Genomic DNA, 20,940 nt, shown 5'->3' on the forward strand with positions numbered 1-20,940 from the left:
GGATGATTAGGACTTATTCCATCCTAGCTTCCATCCTAACTTTCCCCATTCTGCTTGCCTCTCGGATGCATTTACATTTAGCAGACGCGTTATTCCAAAGCGACTTGCAACAAATGCATTAGACTGAAGGACATTGAAGTAAATGAATCATCTAGCCACCAGTCTTAGTCGGAAAAAGTAATCTAAGCTCAACCCAGGGGCCATTGTCAGTTAGTCATGCTAGAAGATATATTGCGTATTATTCTTTTTTAATATGACACAGGAGAAACAGTACAGGGGGGGTAGCCGATGTCTCAGGAGAAACAGTACAGGGTCGTAGATGTCTCAGGTGGGTTCTGACAGCCGTGGGAAGCTCGTTCCACCAGCGGGGAGTCAGTATAGTGAGAGAGACGCGACCGGGCAGTGCGACTGCTGCATGGGCGTGGAGGTGGTGATTCTGTGGTGGTGGGCATGGAGGCATGTGGGTCGGGGAGGTGTAGTAGGGGGAGGAGAAGCAGGTGCAGAACTGCAATGAGGAACTAGAGAACCTTCTAGAGACCAGAGCAGGCACCAGACACTAAGCTAGCCAGAACAGCTATTAAAAGAATGGTTCAGCCTATTTCCATTAGAGGTTTCAGTCTGGAGATGTTGGCGTGTCATTTCAGCAATAATATATTTCACCTGAACATGAAAATGCTTGCGAGGTAACTATTTGTAACACAATGGTGGTGGAAAACTCCAAACGCAGCACTCCCGATTTCTACACAGTGCGCAGGTTAACCAGAGGGTGAGTGGCTAAACTGCTTAATTGTGTATCATGACATTTTATTAAGTGTCAGGTCGGAGAAATAGGCTAGTACTAGCTGGCTACTGCCCCTTCTGACAGGAGCCGATTGCTGTACTGGAGAGAAAAACAAAGAAAGAACATTTGAAAGCTTGGTTCATGATGTATGTTTATATTGTTTTACCAAAATATTCCAGAAGTAATCACTGTCAGTGAAGTGTTTTCACTCTGCTTCTTGAGACGTGTTTCCTGGTTGCGACACAAACAATCGGTCTGATTCGTGCTCTCAAGTGAGTGTCATACCTTAGAACATAATACTGAAATTATACTGGAACGTTGACTTGGTCTGCCACAGACACAATATTGAACCCAGGTCAGATTACACAGGACACAGTAACGGTAAATTATGACTCAGTGCTATACATTTTACATTACATGTACATTTTTGCCGTTTAGCAGAAACATATATATGAATTATTAACAGTAGAGGAACTGTACAGAGGCATAGTGGGTGAAGAGGTCTTTAGGGGGGAGACAGTCAAGATGGAGCCTGAAGAGATGGGTCTTCAGTCTACGGCGGGAGATAGGTAGTGAGTGTACAGTGCCTGTCCGTCATATGAAGTTTCTGGCCACTGAATATTTCACTCAGGTAGGGTGTCTGACAACATCAAAGGTCCTTCACAGGGTATAATATACTCATTCCAGTCAAATCTGATTAAATTATCCTGTAATTATATGCAAAGTCAGCATGTCCCAACCTACGTGTGAAGCCGTCGATATGAGCTATAGCGAACACCTCCGTTCTACCCTCCTGTCTCCCCTCTTCTCCACTCCTGGCCAGATCCCTCCGCCACTGCAGCAGCCAGACAAACAATCATTACGGCTCTGGCAGCAATAACCACGCTGATTGAGGGAAAGAAAAATGGATTCCTACATCCTTCCCTCTTCCCACAGCTTCATCTCTCTTCCTCGGCCCGTTAGTTAGTTTAGGCTTCATCTACCTTTCTTCTTCCATTTCTTTCATCCCTCCATCTCTTCCCCTCCTCCATCCATCAGCCAGCTTAAATGCGTTTGCTTTGACCGACCACCAGCTGAAACCGGCTGAAACGCCCCCGCCCCCCTTTAGGGTACAGCGGGGGCGTCGTCACCCCTACCTGAACCTGCTCTACACCCCCACCTGCCTAAGCACAGTGCAAGAAGTGGGGAGGAGGGAGAGATAGTGTGTGTGTGTGTCTGTGTGTGTGTGTGTGTGTGTGTGTGTGTGTGTGTGTGCATGCAAGTGTGCGTGCGAGTGTGTGTGCGCGTGAAAGTCGGTGTGCGTGTGTGTGCGTGCAAGTGTGTGTCTGACTGTGTGTGTGCGTGTGTGTCGGTGTTTGTGTGAGTGTGTATGTGTGTGTATGTGTGTGTGTGCGTCCGTGCGAGTGTGTGTGTGCATGAGAGTGTGTGTGTGTGTGTGTGTGTGTGTGTGCGAGTGTGAGTGTGTGTGTGCGTCCATGCGAGTGTGTGTGTGCATGAGAGTGTGTGTGTGTGTGTGTGTGTGTGTGTGTGCAAGTGTGTGTGTGAGTGTGAGTGTGTGTCTGCGTGAGAGTGTGAGTGTGAGTGTGTGTGTGTGTGTGTGTGTAAGAATATGAATGTGTGTGAGCATGAGAGTGTGTGCGTGTGTGTGTGTGTGTGAGTGTGTGTGTGTGTGTGTGTGTGTGTGTGTGTGTGTGTGTGTGTCAGGACGAGGGTATTCATGTATAATACATTGAGACAGTGGGAGCAGGGAGCAGCAGCAGCATGCGCAAGCCTGTCCTCACGACCTGGAGGACGAAAGACTGAGATAAAGAAAAGGTGAGAAAGAAAGAAAAAGAGAAGAAGAATATCCCCTTCAGCGACCTCAACCACAGCTGAGCTATGAGTGACGCTGAACTTATCGCTCATAAATTTACCATGAATAGTATTTCCCCGTGGCGGTTGGTTGCGGTTCACTCTTTCAGCTGTGTTGTCATTCTATGGGGCCACCCAAACAGAGGCTAAGGGCTTTTGATTTAGGAGGCCATTTTGTGACGTTGTCACACCCTGTGGCCAATACAAATCTACTGAGGAGGACTGGAGAGAGAGACCTAATGGAGCTTATGGAACAGCAGCTGGACTAGGGGCTATAAACACACATTCCTATAGTATACTATATATTCGGTCCAGGTATATGCAATGAAGGAAACATAATAGTGTTATTATGACATTTTAGGCTGGGGTAAAAAAGCATCTTCAATGGAGATGTGAGATTGAAAGTATGATTTAGTCCAGGACTAGGCTTAAAGCTTACCTGTGAAACCTGCCCTTACAGTACTGCATGTTAGGCCTGGTTAAGGCAAACAAATAAGTTATTATTATTATTATTAGTAGTAGTAGTAGTAGTAGTATAGTATTATGTAAAGAGGTGAACAAACATGGCCGCCTAGCTGTGGTCAGCATAGCGTAACGCTAAGCTGCGGAGCTACAATGGTGGGGGCCTGATGGTCTGCCCCCTCCTAGCCGCCTACACACACAGCCCTGGGTTTAGGGGCTAATGTGCAGGGTGGGCATTCATATTCACACAGCCCGAGATGTGAGAAACAGCTCAGAGAAACACATTACAATAAAAGAGGAGCGTGAGGAGGAATAGCAATGGCGGTGCCGCCGCCGCTGAGTGCATTAGCAAGGTCAGGGCCAGGGAAAGGGTGATGGAAGAAGCGGGTGAATGTGTAAAGTAAGCAGTAATGGAGTGAGAGGGAAGATAGGACAAGAGAAGAGGGGGACCTATCATGCCTTTCTTCTGTCCACTGATGTGGAACAAACAGTACAGGTATGTAGCCTATTTGGGCAATCAGCTGCACTGACTAATAAACATACCCTAACCTCCCACTATGAACTATGAAACCCCAGCTTTCTACAGCTAGTGAGTGGTATCCCTATGGGCGTGTGCTTTTAAGACTGAGGTTGCATTCATATTGTTTTTTGGCTGCATCGTTGTCAGAGATGTCAGTTTTAATATTAGTACACACACCATTCCACTGAGATGGTGCTCTGGTGTATTCTTAGAAACATTGTTTTACCATGTGACAAGAGGTTACCTTCACATTATTGCATTGTAGATGTAAGCAATCATTGAGCTGTTAAGCTATGTCCCCGAGCAAACACTCCACCGCACAGAGCAAATCTGAAGTTGGTGAAAATTGGAGCTCTGCTTGGATGTGAATTGTAAACTTTGCCTATTGATCATGCAATGGCCACCAGCCAATGTTAAGAAAACATTCCTTTTCAACCCATGGACAATTGTGTAGACAATCCAACATTGAAACAGCTACAGAGATCCAGTGTTTGCAGGTAGCCTAGAGGTTAGAGAGGCCGGCTAGCAATTGGAAGGTCGCTGGTTCGATCCCCGCCTCAGGAGGGGGTTGCATATGAGCTGGTGAGTGGAGGGTTTCTGGCATCATATCTAAGGTGCCTACCACTGCCATTGTGCCCTTGAGCAAGGCAGGCAACAGGCTGCTCCAGGGGCGCTGACTATGGCTGTGCCCAGAGCAAAAAACACATTTCGTTGTACTCTGCGCAATGACAAAAAGGTTGAATCTAATCTAATTTTGACGTTTAAAAAACCTTCAGAAACAATACTCTCATAACCGTTGTACAATGTTAGTTTGGTTAGTGTGTTAGACTGTTAAGCAACTACCGTATGACACAATGAAAAAGGGTTATGGGGGTGTTTGTCTGTGTGCCCATATATATCAGACCAGCTTTTGCCATCTTGCTACCTCTGATCTGCCTTCTAATTCTGAGACTAATGGCAATACATGTTCATGGTTGCCAAAGATTTGCTAGAGATTCACTGCTATTGGTAAAGAACTGCAAACTTCTGGTAATAATTTGCAAATGATATACATATACACTATATACACTAGTTAGGTGCAAGTTAGCTGGAAACAATTCATTTTGGTAAGGAAGGGAGGTGCTAACACAAGCTAACATGGAGCATCATAATGCCTCTCAGCTGAAACAGCAACAGTGTGGGGTGACCTGGGGGCAGAGAGACTAGTTTGTTAACATTGGAATGTTGGCATACTGCGGGCCCTATTATGCACTTCATAAGTCTTAAGCAATAAGACGAGGCGGTAGATCTAAACTTAAGACGTGGAGGCGTGGTCAAGGCCACTTTGCTATTATGCGTGCGGTAGTGGGCGCCTAAGACCCGGCGCTAAGCCCAGAAATTAGTCATGGGTGTGTTTTGGGCGTCTTCTCAATCAACCCAATCAGCGTGCCAGATGCCATTCCCTTTAAGAACCGGCTGCGTTAAGTCATAAGCGCTATGCTATTATGCAGTTCATAGGCGCTAGACTTCATGCACGTTTTGAAACACGAGCGCGCCTCCGCGGTTTGCGCATGCGCGCTGACCCACTTCTTAAGAAGTCGGTCGGCGCGCATGCGCAAACCGCGGAGGCGCGCTCGTGTTTCAAAACATGCATGAAGTCTAGCGCCTAAGAACTTTTCAAACCACTTCTTAGCGCTAGGCGCAAAGTCAGATCGCATAATAGCAGGGGCGCCTAGCGCACTTCATTAACATATGAACACTCCCACAATGAGTAATATATGCACGGGAGTCTTACGTCTTATGTGTGGGCGCCTAGCGACACCTGCATAATAGCAGTAGCGCGTATGAAGCGCATAATAAGGGTGGCGGTAGGTCTTAACCTGGCGGTGCGTCTTAATTAAGACTTAAGACGGCAAGTTAAGAAGTGCATAATAGGGCCCTGCATGTCTTAAGACTTTACCTGGAAGGTGACTGGCTGGTCGATGGCGGGCAGTAGGAACTGTTTGAGGAAGCGCTCGTCCGAGCTCCAGAAGAGACGGATGTCTGGGATCCCGTACAGCACCATGGCCAGGCGCTCCAGCCCCAGCCCAAAGGCCCAGCCCAGCTTGTTACCCACCCCCGCTGGAGAGAGAAGAACAGTACGTCTTAGATCACAGACACAGACACAAGTATTGGCTAGATTAGTCCTTCCCTAGCCTCCCGTAGCCATACATCCAAGTCACGTTGTTCTCACACCTAGATTAGGCTAAGACATGCAGTATGCCTACATTACAATGTTAACAAATACCGACCACCAGCGGCAACAGGAAGTCCAGGATCCAGTTGCATGGCTGGGGTCGATGCCTAGGTCCCTGAGCTAGCTTTGGAGTCTGGAGAGGACTATGGTGATGAATGCTGAGCTGTCGTCTACAAACAGCAGCCTCACATAGGAGTTTCTGTTGTCAGGGTGGGTGAGATACAGTGCCCTCCATAAGTATAGGAAAGGCGAAGCATTTTGAAATCAAACAATTACAATAAGGTAAGAGATTCTCCGCTTGGTTTCTTTTTCACATTATTTGTGCAGGCATAACAGAGCTGTCAATGTCTAGTATTGATTAGACTTTGCATTTGCCTTTGGAGTCTGCTGTTGGTGTCTGTCAACATGAGGACCAAAGAGACGTCAAGGAAGATATTATGGGTTTGAAATAATCTGCAACAACAAACATGGCCAAAACCTTAGGCTTACCAACATCATCTGTAACATTGTTAAAAAAAGCACTGGTGAACTCGAGAATCTCAAACTGGATGGTAGGCCAAGGAAGACTTCTACAGTGGATGACTTCTACAAGAATGCTCACCAGAATTAAGAAAAAGAAAAAAAAAAAACAGATCAGGAATACTCTCTGGGAGATAGGTGTGAATGTGTACCATCCTCAGAATACAGTCTACAATCACCAGCCAACATACAGTGGCTTCACTGCAAGGTTAGGGTTAAGAAAAAGTCTGAAAAAGTCTGGTCAGGTTACAATTACCTACAAAAGTACCGAAAAAGCTTGCAGAGTCTGGAAAAGTTGCGTGCGCAGAAACACAGTTAACTTGTCTTAATTCATGCTGACAGCAGCAGCTGAATGTTTTCTAAAGTGTACAGAGACTACTCAGGCGTCAGCTTGAGTACAAGCAAATGGCTCCAAATTCATTGGAAGGTGCTTCATTATACCGTAAGACAATCACTGCATACATAGAGCCATAGCAATTAGGGAGTTTTTCAGGGCCAAAAAGTAGACCATTCTCCACTGGCCAAGGTGATCTTCAGATTTAAATCCGATGCAATTTAATTTCTTAGATTTAAGATTTTAGGCAAAAAATACTGCATAACAAAGAACAAGTGAAGATGGCTGCAGTAGTCCCGACAGAGCATCCCCAGAGAATATACCCAGCATCTGGTGGGGTCAATGGGAAGTATTTTCTACCCAGTTTAGAAACAAACCCCTCATAGAATTACAGCTGAGAATGTCTACTTTGACCCCGTAGTAATTGTTTAGTTTCAAATCCAAACTGGCGGAGACAAAATGCTTCTTCTTTCCCATACTTATGGAGGGCACTGCACCTTCTGCAAATGATTTCCCCAGGCTTTCAGGAATAGGAAAGCCTGGTCTTTACGAGGTTAGTGTTTCCCATACGTTTCTTAAGACCTTTCTTATGACCCAGAAAAACACTATTGAACAACACTACATGTGTATCAGTGGAGGTAGAGATCCTCCCTCCATTCCATGCATCACAAAGAGCCTGTCCTCCAATCTCTACCTCGGCCAGCCTCCCCAGATGTGTATGTGGCCAGCCTCTAGCCATGACCTCAAAGATCTCACCCTTGACCAGCCATTGGGTCTATAATAATAATAATAATAATAATAAGAAGAATAATAATAATAATCATCATTTTATTTATAATGCACATTTCTGTAGAGATTGCAGCTCAAAGTGCTGTACATAAAAATCAAGTAAAAACCCAAGCAAAACAGATCAATAATACAATAGTGAAATAATAAAAAAATAAAAAACACTATCAGTAAAGGTAAGAAAAACAAGAGGAAGAGCAGGCTAACTGAAGGCATCATCTTCAGTTATAGAAAATGTATCTCTAGCAGACTTATATTAAGAGTATCTGAAGTGTAACAGTGTTTTCTTGTGATAACTATCTACTCCACCTGATGTGCTAGTGGAGAGTGTTCCTGCCAGGTGTTTGCTGGTTCCATTCTTTAGAGGGAAACTATTATTCAGTGCTTCACCTTAATGGTGTCAATAAATCAATAACAAGTTGTTTTGATGCATCTCCATGTAACGACCGAAAAAACAGAGTGTTCTCCTACGACCCGGGGAAGGAAAAGTCAATGGACTGAACCGCCTTAAGATTTTTCTGGTATTGATGAACTACCTACCAGGCCGACGCAACGTGCACGTGTGTGTCCCGTGTGTGTGCCCCGTGTGTGTGCCCCCGTGTGTGTGCCTCTCCCTCCTGTGTCGGCTAAGGCTCTGTAAAACCCTCTCCTTCGGAGGAGGAGGAGGAGGCCACTCAGCACATCCTACTTGCTGCCGTAAGCCAACTTAAAACTGTCACCATACATATTTCATCCTCCACATCTCCCAACTCTACAATCACATCCGCCCTTACACAGCTTCCAACACTCTCTGGGTTCTGTGACTGACGGGGCAAGCAGGGGAAAGAACCTAAATAAAAAAACTTCTGGGTCGGGTCGCTCTCCTTTGGGGTATGGGACATTATCTGGTGTTTGATTGTGATGTCTGTGATGATTATTAGCTCAGTGACCCTGGTGACCTGGGGAGAGATGGGAGGAAGGGAAGAGAACGGTAAAGCCTCTCGTTTCCACTCTGGTCTCGTCTTCTCTTGGAGCTGTGGTGCCAAACTGCTTTATATGTTAATGAGTAGCGGAGCATTGGGGTCATAGAAGACCAGGGAAACACACATGAATAAATCTCAACTTCATAACGCTGAATCAATCAGACTTTACCCATCCTTCCCCTCCCTCTCTCCCTCCCCTAAGACACAACATTAATACATGTATGCCTAACGAGATACACACAGACATGGTCTAAATACTAAAACATGATATACAGTAATGGACAAAAATATGGATTGAACTTCTGTCAGATAGTGCACCACTTCTCCCAGACAATTGTTGCAATTACCAACATGTTTATTTATTTTGTTTGCATTGGAATAACACAAAATAGCAGACAAAAAAAAAGCCAACTCTGATAGCATTGCACACAGAACTCCAAAAATGGACTGGACAACAACTTAATATTTGGTAGCACACCCTTAAAACAAATACAATTATTGAAATCAATCACTTCCTATAACCATGAATGAGTTACTTACCCCTCTCTGGGAGATTATATTTCTAGCCATGACTGTACTTACCCCCTTCCTACAGCCCCTAGTTAGTACATAGTACATACCAGTTAGTGTACATACCAGTTAGTGTGCATACTGTGCACAGCGTAACACTGTAGCTGTAGTGGTGTAGTAGTGCAGCTGTTTCAAACATAATAATCTCCTCTCACAGATCCATGAGTGAAGGAACTGACGCAGAGAAAGATAAAAGACGGGTATAAAATCCCCGACAGCCGCTTCTGTATGTGTTTGTGTGTGTGTGTGTGTGTGTGTGTGTGTGTATCAGAGCTGAGCTGCAGGGTGGCAGCCAGCTCACACCGCCAAGCGTGACAGCCAAAAGATGGCACGACGCACAGCGTTCGTCGATGACCTCAGTCAAAAGCCAGAAGGGGACGAGGGCTACCCCCACCCGCCCCACCCTACCCCCCCCCCCTCCCCCCTTCTGTGTTTCGACTGAGGTCATCAATGAACGCTGTGCAACGCTCCCTCCAGTGATGCCAGGCCCCTTCTCCCGACCAATGAGAGCAGCGGGGACGGGGCGGAGTGGCGTGCTGGGGGCGGGGCGGGGAGTGTGGCATCTGATGCCATCGTGATCCACCTCGCGGTGACATCAGAGGTTCTAATCGTCCTTGGCAACAGGCCGCCTCACAGCACGATGCCACTGTGCCACCCCACCGCCGACTAGCCCCCGTCCTTCCTCCTCTCATCCATTTATCTATCTCTCTCTCAGTCTTCTTCATAACTTCTTCCAGGTTCTTTCTCCCTCTCTCTCTCTCCATCTCTCTCTTTCTCTCTCTCTCTCTTTCTCCCTCTCTCTAATAACCACACTGAGGTCCCATCTCTCATTCTGTTAATCTCTTTCTCTCAAAATGTCTTTCAAGCTCCTCTCTCTCTCTCTCTCTCTCTCTCTCTCTCTCTCTCTCTCTCTCTCTCTCTCTCTCTCTCCATCACTCCCTCCTGCTCCCTTCTACCACCTCTCCCTTCCCTTCTTCCCCTGCTGTTCTCACTCCCTCCATCAATTTCTCTCTCTCTTGGGTTCCATTTTCTCCATCACTTCTTCTTTCTCTTTCAATACTGACTTTAACTTGACCATGAGAAATGAGGGGATGGGTGTGGGTGTGGGTGGGGGGGTGGGGGGGTGGGGGTGGGATCCATCTGTGCATGGTAGCAGAAATGTCAACTATCGATTTGTCGTCTCACCATGTGACATTTTACCTGCAGACTCTGAGACGAGGACTTTTGAAGTACGGGTGATGGAACTCAACCTGACTGGAACTCTCAATATTCTTGCTTGACAGTGGCAACACCATGTTTCATAATATAAAATAATTGATTACCTATTGACAGCTAGGGAAAATTAGACAAAATGTGATTGAGCGTTTTGCCTACGCAGCAGCCGGATTTCTGTTGAGGACTGCAACGTTGTCGCATCTGAATTACTGTCCATGCGTCGCCAGCATGATGGGAGACTCTCGGATAGCTTGAACAGGCTGAGTTAAAGTATACAACACCAGGGGTTTGGTTTAATGATGGAAACGGTTTTGATGTTTAAACATGTTTATGCGTGTGTTCATGGGTGTGTGTGTTCATGGGTGTGTGTGTGTGTAGTGTGTAGTGTGTGTGTGTGTGTGTGTGTGTGCGTGTGTGTGTTTGTGGTGAGTGTGTGTGTGTGCGTGTGCGTGTGCATGTGTGTAAAGACACTACAGGCACCTGCAGTTTACACAGACATTGGACAACTGCCTGCTGAGGTAGGTAATTGTGATACTTACACTGATCCCTATTTGCATACAGTGATTAATATGGATTTTTGAGACAATATTGGCTCAGGCATTTTTCGGTTATGTATTGAACCACAATAATGAATAAGTAATGTTCCTAACATAAATTATGCAGTTTGATTAGTAACCAAGTGCAATGTTTTCGCTGCCATTTACACTAAGAAGTCAACGCAAGCTGGAGAATTAGACGTTAGAAAAAGGAGAGATGTGCGTTCCTGTTAGAGGTTGGCGGCAGAAAGGGAAAGACTTGCAGTACAGACACACTTGTTTCTGACAACTTTCTACGCTACCAAGTCTCAATGTGTGTCGCGGACCATTTCTGTGGTACCAGTGACTAACAAACGCATAAGTCTGTTCTACAAAATCACCACCAGCTAGTGATGAAGCACCACTTCAAAACCCATGGCTGTTGTTTAAGGACATTTTCTCTCTTACAGAACATTCGGTGTTTGTCATTCAACGGAGGCTCCGATAAATCAACTTAAAGATGAGGAGTGCAGGAGCTGCGTAAGAGGAAAGACGCATCACCCCCCCCCCCCCGCCCCCCCCACCCCATACATAATTGAAGACGCCGCCGCAGCGTTCAGGAGATGCTAACTTTTGTGGCATCTGTTTTATTCATGAAACAATGAACTGTGTCGCCTCTGAAAGAGAATGAGGCTATTCCATACCTCCATCTCTCTCTCTCTCTCTCTCTCTCTCTCTCTCTCTCTCCCTCTCTCTCTCACTCTCTCTCTCACTCTCTCTCTCTCTCTCTCTCTCTCTCTCTCTCTCTCTTAAGGTTGCTTTACACAGGGACAAACCGACAAAAAGCGGTGGTTTCTGTCCTGAGAGGGCAAATGGGGTAAAATAAAATACAGAAAATACTGAGGTAAACTAGGAGTTAAATGACACGATACTTTCTTAGATCTTCAAGATCTTCTGAATAAAGTTTGAAATACAGATGTCGGTTGAAGATGGCGGTGGCGTCTTACACCATGCTCATACATGTAAGGACATGGTATGGAAGGCAAACGCTAAACCTCAGACTTAAACCAAAACATACAGATTCAACAAACACATGATCCCACCGGCATTTCTGATATGTTCCGGTTTATTCCGATTGTCTATTAGCATTTCATTGGGCTAATTATAACAAGCTAATATACTTCACCCTCACGGGGGCCAAGACTCCAGGTGCAATAAGCTAATTCTGTCTTTGGAACTCTAAAGTTCCTCCATAACAGCATCACCGTGGTGATGAGATGGACTAATTATTCACGAGTGGATGACAGGAAGGCTTAACCTCTGTTAAACACAGGATAAAGACTAAAGCTGTGGCAGGTTCCACTTTAGCAAACTGTCTCACTTGCACTGCCCTGCCATTTACATCTAATCCTGCTCAAATTGGAGGTTGCTTTGCACGGAATAACTGATTCATCAGCCCATAAGGAAACAATGTTGTTTCATTGGCCGTCCAGATTAAGACATCTTGAAACCTAAATAAAGGGATAAAATCAACAGTGTAAAATATGGATCAAGAGATTATCGATTGATTATTGGTTCTATCACAGTGGCGCGTAACTAGCCATAATAATGAATATGGTTATGGTTTTATGAACCCCGCTTTTAGACGTATGGTGGTGTATTGCACACCCTGCCTTCTTTAAGACCCAGTGAAATGAGTGAAGAGGGTGGTTATTAATGATGCCATTACAGATCTTAATTAGGCACGTGTGCATGGCTGACTGGTGGTCCCATGGTGCAACTGCCTGGAGAGGCAGGGTGCTACGCTCTGCCTCCCTCTGACATGTCTATCCATCGATATCTACAGTGGGGTGCAAAGATCTGGGCACCCCTGGTTTAAATGTCTGTTAGAATTAATCTCCAAGTGATTGAAAGCAAACCTGAACACTAAATGCTACAAGCTAAAAGTTAAACGTGAGTTTTTGAATGATACAAAGGAAAAGGGCCCTGTGCAAAAGTTTGGGAACCCCTTTGGATTATTCTTTGTTACCTTTTGAGAAGATGATTACTAAGGCCCAGATCAAGGTGATTTACTTGTTAGGGCTAATCTATCTATCCATCCATCCATCCACTTACCCCCCCACTGCAGTGTGTGTTGTCTTGGATACCACAGGGTAGAAAGGGCACACTGAAGACCAGTTCTTTTTTGTTGTTGTATCAGTCTTGCTTAGTTGAAAACAGAAGTTAGCTGGAGAGATGCTACTGCTCCTCAGCAGTATTTTCTATCAGTATGTAATTTACAACCGCAACACCAGTCGTACCAGTCGGCCAGCTGACTCTTTACACAATATATGGCCGCAGTTACCTCACATGGAGGGCAGCCGTCCAGACTGTCTCCCTCTAGATGGAAATGTAAATGGCTTACAAAGCGGGAACCCGCCGGAACCTCTTTGAGGATATAATCCAATACGACACAACAATACGATATAACACAACATCGTTACAACACAGCATATGATGCAATACTACATTACACAATACAATAATGGTAAGATGCAATACTATACTACATATTACAATAGAATGATATGATGTCACTACAACACCCGTCCTCTTGGACGGTTTGACATGACATGGCACCTAGACAAAGACCAATGAGAATCTATGTCTATGGTGTGAGAGCCTCAATAATCCTGCCTTGTAACTTCACAGACATTGTGAGCACAACTATCCAGGTTATCAGAGCAGTTCGGCAGAGCACTAATCTCCCGGCCAATAGCCTGGGGGACGGGATTAACAAAAGCGCAGACTTAGAACCACCTTACAGTACAGACACCGACACATACACAAACATGTTCATTTACATTTCTGAAGGGTATGAACAAGCCCTGACAGGCCCCTCTCCCAGGCCATAAGAAGAAGCCCATCTTCAGGTATGATCACTGCGTGTCTGCAGTCAGGTTGTTGGAAGGTTATTCTCTCTCTCTCTCTCTCTCTCTCTCTCTCTCTCTCTCTCTCTCTCTCCTGTACAGTCTTCTCCTCTCTACACCATCAGTATCGATCCACTTCATCTTTCTCACAGAGCTCTCCATCACTAATCGCTTGGTGTTTATTTGTGACTGCAGCTCCCAGAGACACAGGGCTATGTCTCTAATTAACATATTGCTAATTAAATTAACTCATTACACATATTAATTACAAATTACTGAGTCTGTGAAATATGCATTCTCTAAGCTTGTCGTCTTTTTGTTTCAGTTACAGATTTGCATGTAATTTACATTATTTTCAACAACTGTAATTAATCTTTAATCATTTTGTCAACAAAGACGTTACTTTATGGTAAAGAGCCCCACTTCATTTTGCATTTCAGAATGTTCCTATTTTTTTTAGATGGCTGACACTAGGCCTATACATTGTTTGGCCAAATCTCCCACCAAGACCATGCTACGAGATACTAGAGCAACTTCATTGGTTCACATAACAATACTGATATTTATTTTCATGTATATATATATATATATAACCCTAACTATCAGACCTTGACTGAATCACAGTGCATGCAAGACCTGTTCATAGACGATATGAGCTTCTTAATTATAAACTATTTATAAACGCTAGACTCTAGACATGCTTACTGTTGCTTAGTAGGTCTGTTTCACTGTACAGTATTTAGCATAAACATAATAGCAAAATAATCCTTGCAGAATATAGCAGCTTGTTGCTAGGTAATGAAAAGACGTGGTTAAAGAGAAGGACTATCAGGGAATCTGGAACTGTTGCATTTACTTCTAAGGAGAATATTATCATGTTGTATACTTTGCCCCTCAAAATGTTCCAGGACGAACATGATAGATTTAACAATATATAATAATATTATGTACGCCATTTAGCTGACGCTTTTATCCAAAGCGACTTGCATTGCTGAGAGTTCAAACATTGTCCAGTATGCACGGCCCCTGCGGGGATTGAACCCACAACCTTGTTAGCACCACGCTCTACCAGCCCAGCCACATTTACTGAACTCCCTGAACAACATTCCAGTCTCAGTTATGCAAAGTTGCTTAATAAGTGGAACAATGGATTGCATGATTATATAAAAGACAGAGAGAGAGGGAGGGAGGTCCAGCCGTCTTGGTTAAGTGAGTCTCAAGCGTGAATTTTAGGATCAAAAGCTATTTACCCTCCATCTCCCAATGGATAATGACAAGAACAAGCACAAACCATGCGGTAGTCTGGGTCCAATGATATCAAAATACTTCTTACATACTAAATATTCACATACTGTACACTGTTTTCAACATCGGCATACATGAACAGAACTTATCAGACCAGCTACTGGGACTTTTCCATCAGTATTATCATGTCATGTTTGGTGTCCTAACTGAGAGGCGAATGGGAGGAGGGACAGTCAATTCTCAATCAGTGTTCACAGTATGATGGCCAACTGGTGCCTCCAACCTCCATCTTACCAGCCGTACCCAGGAGGCAGAGGGTGTAACCATGGCGATATACGCCTCAAATCAATTCAAAGTGTATGGGTCAGTATGCACAGGATACAGTTGTAAATTGTACAATGAAATGCTTACTTTGACAGCTTCCTCTCAGCAGTGCGATATCAGGACGTAAGAATAAAAATACAATAGTAAGTAAATAAACAACATGTGTCATGAGAAAAAGTAATGTATGCTAGGACCAGGGGCCATTGGCAGTCACAATGCTAGAAGAAGGAAGAATAATATATATTATTTTTTTTAGTATTTTATTTACAGTAGAGAAACTGTACAGGGGGGTAGTGGAGATGATGAGGTCTTTCAGAAGGAAATCAAATTTCAGGATGCTCTTTTTGCTCAATATTTCAATGGTAGACAAATACGTCCGACAGTACTTCAGTCTAGCGTGACAGCTGTCAAACATGACGGAACGACACATGCGTTGGACCTGCACGTGAAGATCCCAATGATTGTAGGAGTGACGGCAATAACAGGACAATGTAGTCGTTTTGCCGGTAGAAAAACAATCATGTGCTTTATTCTCACTCTCTGCATACGTACTGACAACAACAACATTCATTCATCTCTGTCCCACTTATATCCCGTCATATCACCCGCTAAGCAGCCTGGGTGATGTAGTAAACACAAACATATAACAATGCTTTATATAAGGCTGGAACGCCGTGAATTATGGATACTTTGCTCGCTAACGAGCGGTCACTACACCATCGCCTTAATCACTCGGCCACGACAACCGATATCCAATCAGTGTGTGTCTACAATTGAGTGCAGTAAGGCGTAGTTTTTTTTAATATATTGTAGTACTTTCACCTGTTGCAAACAACTGTAAAACAGCCACATGTCGAGATGTCGAGGAGACATTCAACCACTGATAAACTGCTCAATAATACACGGTAATGAGTGCTATTGAACATTATCTGTCATCTTGATTGCCTCAACACCTGCACATTTAACAAGTCATTTACAAGCTCCAAAGATTGATCTTTCCCGAGAAAGTCATAGATAGTAAAGTAGTTTCATCACCTTGACTCCTTTCCATCATCATGAATTCTACACATAGTATAACTGGATATTCCTTTCTGTATCCTGTGTGTTTCAATCAGAGAGAAGAAGAAGAAGAAGAAGAAGAAGATGAAGAAGAAGAAGATGAAGAAGAAGAAGGAGAAGAAGAAGAAGAAGAAGGAGAAGAAGATGAAGAAGAAGAAGAAGAAGATGAAGAAGAAGAAGATGAAGATGAAGATGAAGAAGAAGAAGAAGATGAAGAAGAAGAAGATGAAGAAGAAGAAGAAGGAGGAGAAGAAGAAGAAGGAGAAGAAGATGATGAAGAAGAAGAAGATGAAGAAGAAGAAGAAGAAGAAGAAGATGAAGAAGAAGAATTGATTGATTGATTGATTGAAAACTTTATTAGAAGATTTGCAGAAGTAGGTACATGAAAGTACATATTACATACAAGGTCAACTAACAGGATAAAAACCCAAGAAAGCCACTGGCTTATTTCAATTGGGGTCCTTGATTCTCAATTCATCGTTACAAGTAAGACAGACAAAACAAACTTGTACTATCTACAAGATAATACAGACAAATAACTATTACTATCTACAAGATAAACATACATCCATCATGGGAAGAACAATACAACAAAGCATAAGGTATGTACAGCGGGTAGGACAGGTGGGGACATACACCACAGGTGGGGGCGGGGGACAAAACACAAAGTATGTACAGTGGTAGAAGAAGATGAAGAAGAAGAAGAAGAAGTAGAAGATGAAGAAGAAGAAGAAGAAGAAGGAGAAGAAGAAGAAGAAGAAGAAGAAGAAGGAGAAGAAGAAGAAGATACCTTTCTAGACCATGGCAATACCATTCCGTATTCTGATTACTTAAAACCTGCCCATACATACATACTCCCATACCTGAGTCATGTAATCATGATGAATATGATCAAACTACAGCAGTGCACAAAGAATGTTCTCTCTAGCTTTGACTCTCAGAAGACATTTACAAACTCCACCGTACCACTGAATCCTCTCCCTGGCTCCGCCTGTCCCACCTGGGTATGTGACTAATAGTGAGGGCTGTGTCCCTTACAGCTGCCGCCGGGCTGGAACAGCAGAACATTTCCCTGCAGACACGGCTTTTCACAGCTCCTAAAGCTCGGGATTAAGACAGCAGCCGCTATGGTCCCTGGTCCCCCCCCCCCCCCCCCGACACCCCCACACACATCCTCAAACCCCCTCCCCCTCCACACCCCCACACTACACATACCCGCTCATTAACCTGAGTTGGGGCTGTATTGTTGTGGGCCTGAAAAATGTGTTGCTGTGGGTGTGTGGTGTCTCTGCTCTTCTTCTTCACCTGCCCCCCCCACCACCCCCTCGTTCCATCAACCGTGTTGTAATTAGTGATCTCGTCCGTGCGCCGAGCACGCCCATGCACTGCTCTGCCACCCACAACATCAAGGAGAAAACAAATTAATGCAAATGAGCCGATCGATTAATAATAACGCAATGACAACTGCGGCGTGAACGTTGAGGCGGTCGTGCGGGACGGAGGCCCCTGTACATCACAACACCTCTGAACACCGCAATGCACAGGAGCTGGAACGCTTCTCTCTCTCTCTCTCTCTCTCTCTCTCTCTCTCTCTCTCTCTCTCTCTCTCTCTCTCTCTCTCAGTACTTAATTAAAACTAAAACAACAAACAAAGTTGAGGTACTGGATGAATGAGTGTGTCAAGAAGAAGAAGAAGTAGAAGAAGAAGAAGAAGAAGAAGAAGAAGGAGAAGTAGAAGAAGAAGAAGAGGCAGAAGAAGAAGAAGAAGAAGGAGGAGAAGTAGAAGAAGAAGAAGGAGAAGTAGAAGAAGAAGAAGAAGGAGAAGTAGAAGAAGAAGAAGAAGAAGAAGAAGAAGAAGTAGAAGAAGAAGAAGAAGAGGCAGAAGAAGAAGAAGAAGGAGGAGAAGTAGAAGAAGAAGAAGGAGAAGTAGAAGAAGAAGAAGAAGGAGAAGTAGAAGAAGAAGAAGAAGAAGGAGAAGTAGAAGAAGAAGAGGCAGAAGAAGAAGAAGAAGAAGAAGGAGAAGAAGGAGAAGAAGAAGAAGAAGAAGAAGGAGAAGAAGAAGAAGAAGAAGGAGAAGAAGAAGAAGAAGAAGAAGAAGGAGGAGAAGTAGAAGAAGAAGAAGAGGCAGAAGAAGAAGAAGAAGAAGAAGGAGAAGAAGGAGAAGAAGAAGAAGAAGGAGAAGGAGAAGAAGAGGAAGAAGAAGAAGTAGAAGGAGAAGAAGAGGAAGAAGAAGAAGTAGAAGTAGGAGAAGGAGAAGGAGAAGGAGAAGAAGTTTATATACAGTACTTGTATTGACCCCGAGGGGAAATGATCATTTTGCACCCTCCCAGACATCACAGCACAGCACACTCCAAGGGAGAACAGAGCTCTGGGCACAGGGTCAGCATCTGTCAGGCACCCCTGGAGCAGTTAGGAGTTAAGTGCCTTGCTCAAGGGCACAACGGCACTGGTGGTAGGATACCTTAGATATGATGCCAGCAACCCTCCGGTCACCAGCTCACCATCCGGCTCCCCCTTTGGTGGTGGGGATCGAACCGGCGACCTTCCGATTGCTGGCCGGCCTCTCTAACCTCAAGACTACCTGCCGCTCCCCTTAAAGCACACTGTCTGTGTACTGTACTGTCTTCATAGTACAGCTCCCTCAACACCACCAAAAACATCAGTGTATCTTTCATCTAAAGCCCCCCCCGCCCCCCTCTCCCCTCCCCCTCCCAACACCACATCTCCAGCACCTCTTTGTCTCACTGAGTCCCCGGTTTCAGAAACAGTAGTATTGGTTGTATTCTGTTGTTTGAGAGACTATTTTACAAGCAGAGCTCGTCTCTTCCCAGAGTGCTTTGTTCCCTGTCTGTCGATCCTCTAAGGGATGGACGCAGCCCCGCGCTGGCGGGGAGCCAGACACCGTCCCAGGGATGCCTTTGTCATGATGCACCCTCACATCTGCACCATTGATTGCTGAGTCAGCTACACACACGTACACACACACACACACACACACACGGTTAGACACACACATACGGACAGACACGCACACGGACAGACACACACACACGGTCAGACACAGACAGACACACACACACACACACACATACGGACAGACACACGGACACACACACAGACACACGGACAGACACACACAACACACACACACACACACACGCGTGTGAGCGCACGCGTGTGCGCACACACACACACACACACAGACACACAGACAGATATACAGACTCAGATAAACACGTACAGACAGACTAGTCAATGAAGCTTTTCAAGACCTTTCACCAAGGGAACATTGACTGGGGTTCCAAACTTTTTAACTGGGACTTCAAGCCCACATACTCTGCTTGATGTCTAGTTCAGAGACCACGATCAGCTCTCTGACCACAGTGCGTCATCTCTCCTATACCTTCAGATGATTGACAGCATCCACGGCTAAACTACAGAGAGAGACTAGGGGTGCATCTCAATAGTGTAAAGAAGCTTCCTCTCTCCTCTCCTTCTCTACTTCATTATAACTGATCTAAAAACATGTTGTTGTTTTTTTTGTTTTTTTTTACCTATGTTTTTACCAGGACATGTAGAAACACAGGACAGGTAGAAACAGAGGACAGGTAAAAGGTAAAAGCCCTGTTGAGATGACTGAGGTCAGACGTGGACACCAGGGATCTGATGTGTATTTCTGTCTGTTTCTGTATTTCTTAGACAAAAAAGCCAGATGGAAAGCAACAACAGACGTGTTGCCATGTCCTATAGCCCAATTAATGAATGGGCAGATGTTGAAATGAATAACAGGCAGTCTGCACACAATCTGACCCATCCCTGTATCCTCTATTTCCACTGAACAAACGCTAAAAAAGAACAATATAAGAAAATAATAATAATAAACCAACTGTCAATTCGATGGGTCCTTACTGATGCAACAAGAGACAAGTGGACAACAAAAAGGAAGTCATATAAATGTCTGTAAAAAAACACATTAAAACTCATAAAAACTAACCACATACCAAACCATTAACACTAGAACAGCCGTGCCTTTTTTCACCTACTATAAGAGCCGCCTCGGGGGTGAAATGACTATAGTCTTTACAATGGGAAGCTGCCTACTTACACACAACGACCACTAGTTGGCGCCTCTTGTAAATTAGCCTAGCCTCCTACACAGAAAAACTGCAAAATAGCTTTATCCTAGCTTATCCTGATGTGATTTTGAAAACGTAAGGATACTGGGTGGTAGAACGCACATATCTAGGAAAAGTCATGAAAGGAGGGTCCTGAAATTTGATCGAGTGCAAAGATATAACACATTTTTTAAATCGCTTGGTCAAACGACCCCGCCCACGGCTGTTCTAGTGTTAAAACACATGAAACCACATAACAGACCTTTAAAACTCATGCAACCACATACCATACCAAGACTTCATCTGTATGCATGCAGCTACTGAGAATATCACCGATCACTTACTCTATATGACACGTTACATAAGTGCGGCCTGAGGCGCTGCATCGAGCCAGAGTTAAGTAGGCCACACTGACTCTTCTGCTCTAGCCTCCGCTTCTCCCCTCTCAAACAATAACCTCTCTCTTTCTCTCTGTTTGTGTCTTTCTTTCTCTCCATCACTCATCTCTTTCTCTCCCTCCCTCCCTCCCTCCCTCCCTCCTTGTTCTCTGGTCTTTAT

The 20,940-nt window shown here is 44.6% G+C and overlaps 1 protein-coding gene across 1 annotated transcript in view; it reads right to left on the reverse strand.

Moving 5' to 3' along the window:
* Positions 1 to 20,940, reverse strand: part of fars2 (phenylalanyl-tRNA synthetase 2, mitochondrial) — a 95,106-nt gene that overhangs the window by 45,133 nt on the left and 29,033 nt on the right. Inside the window, exon 5 of the mRNA XM_080544381.1 lies at positions 5,554 to 5,714. Coding sequence (XP_080400507.1) covers positions 5,554 to 5,714 — 161 coding nt within the window. The remainder of the gene's footprint in view (positions 1 to 5,553; positions 5,715 to 20,940) is intronic.

Source organism: Nansenia antarctica, assembly GCF_963989245.1.
Source record: "Nansenia antarctica genome assembly, chromosome: 13".
Lineage (NCBI taxonomy): Eukaryota > Metazoa > Chordata > Actinopteri > Argentiniformes > Microstomatidae > Nansenia > Nansenia antarctica.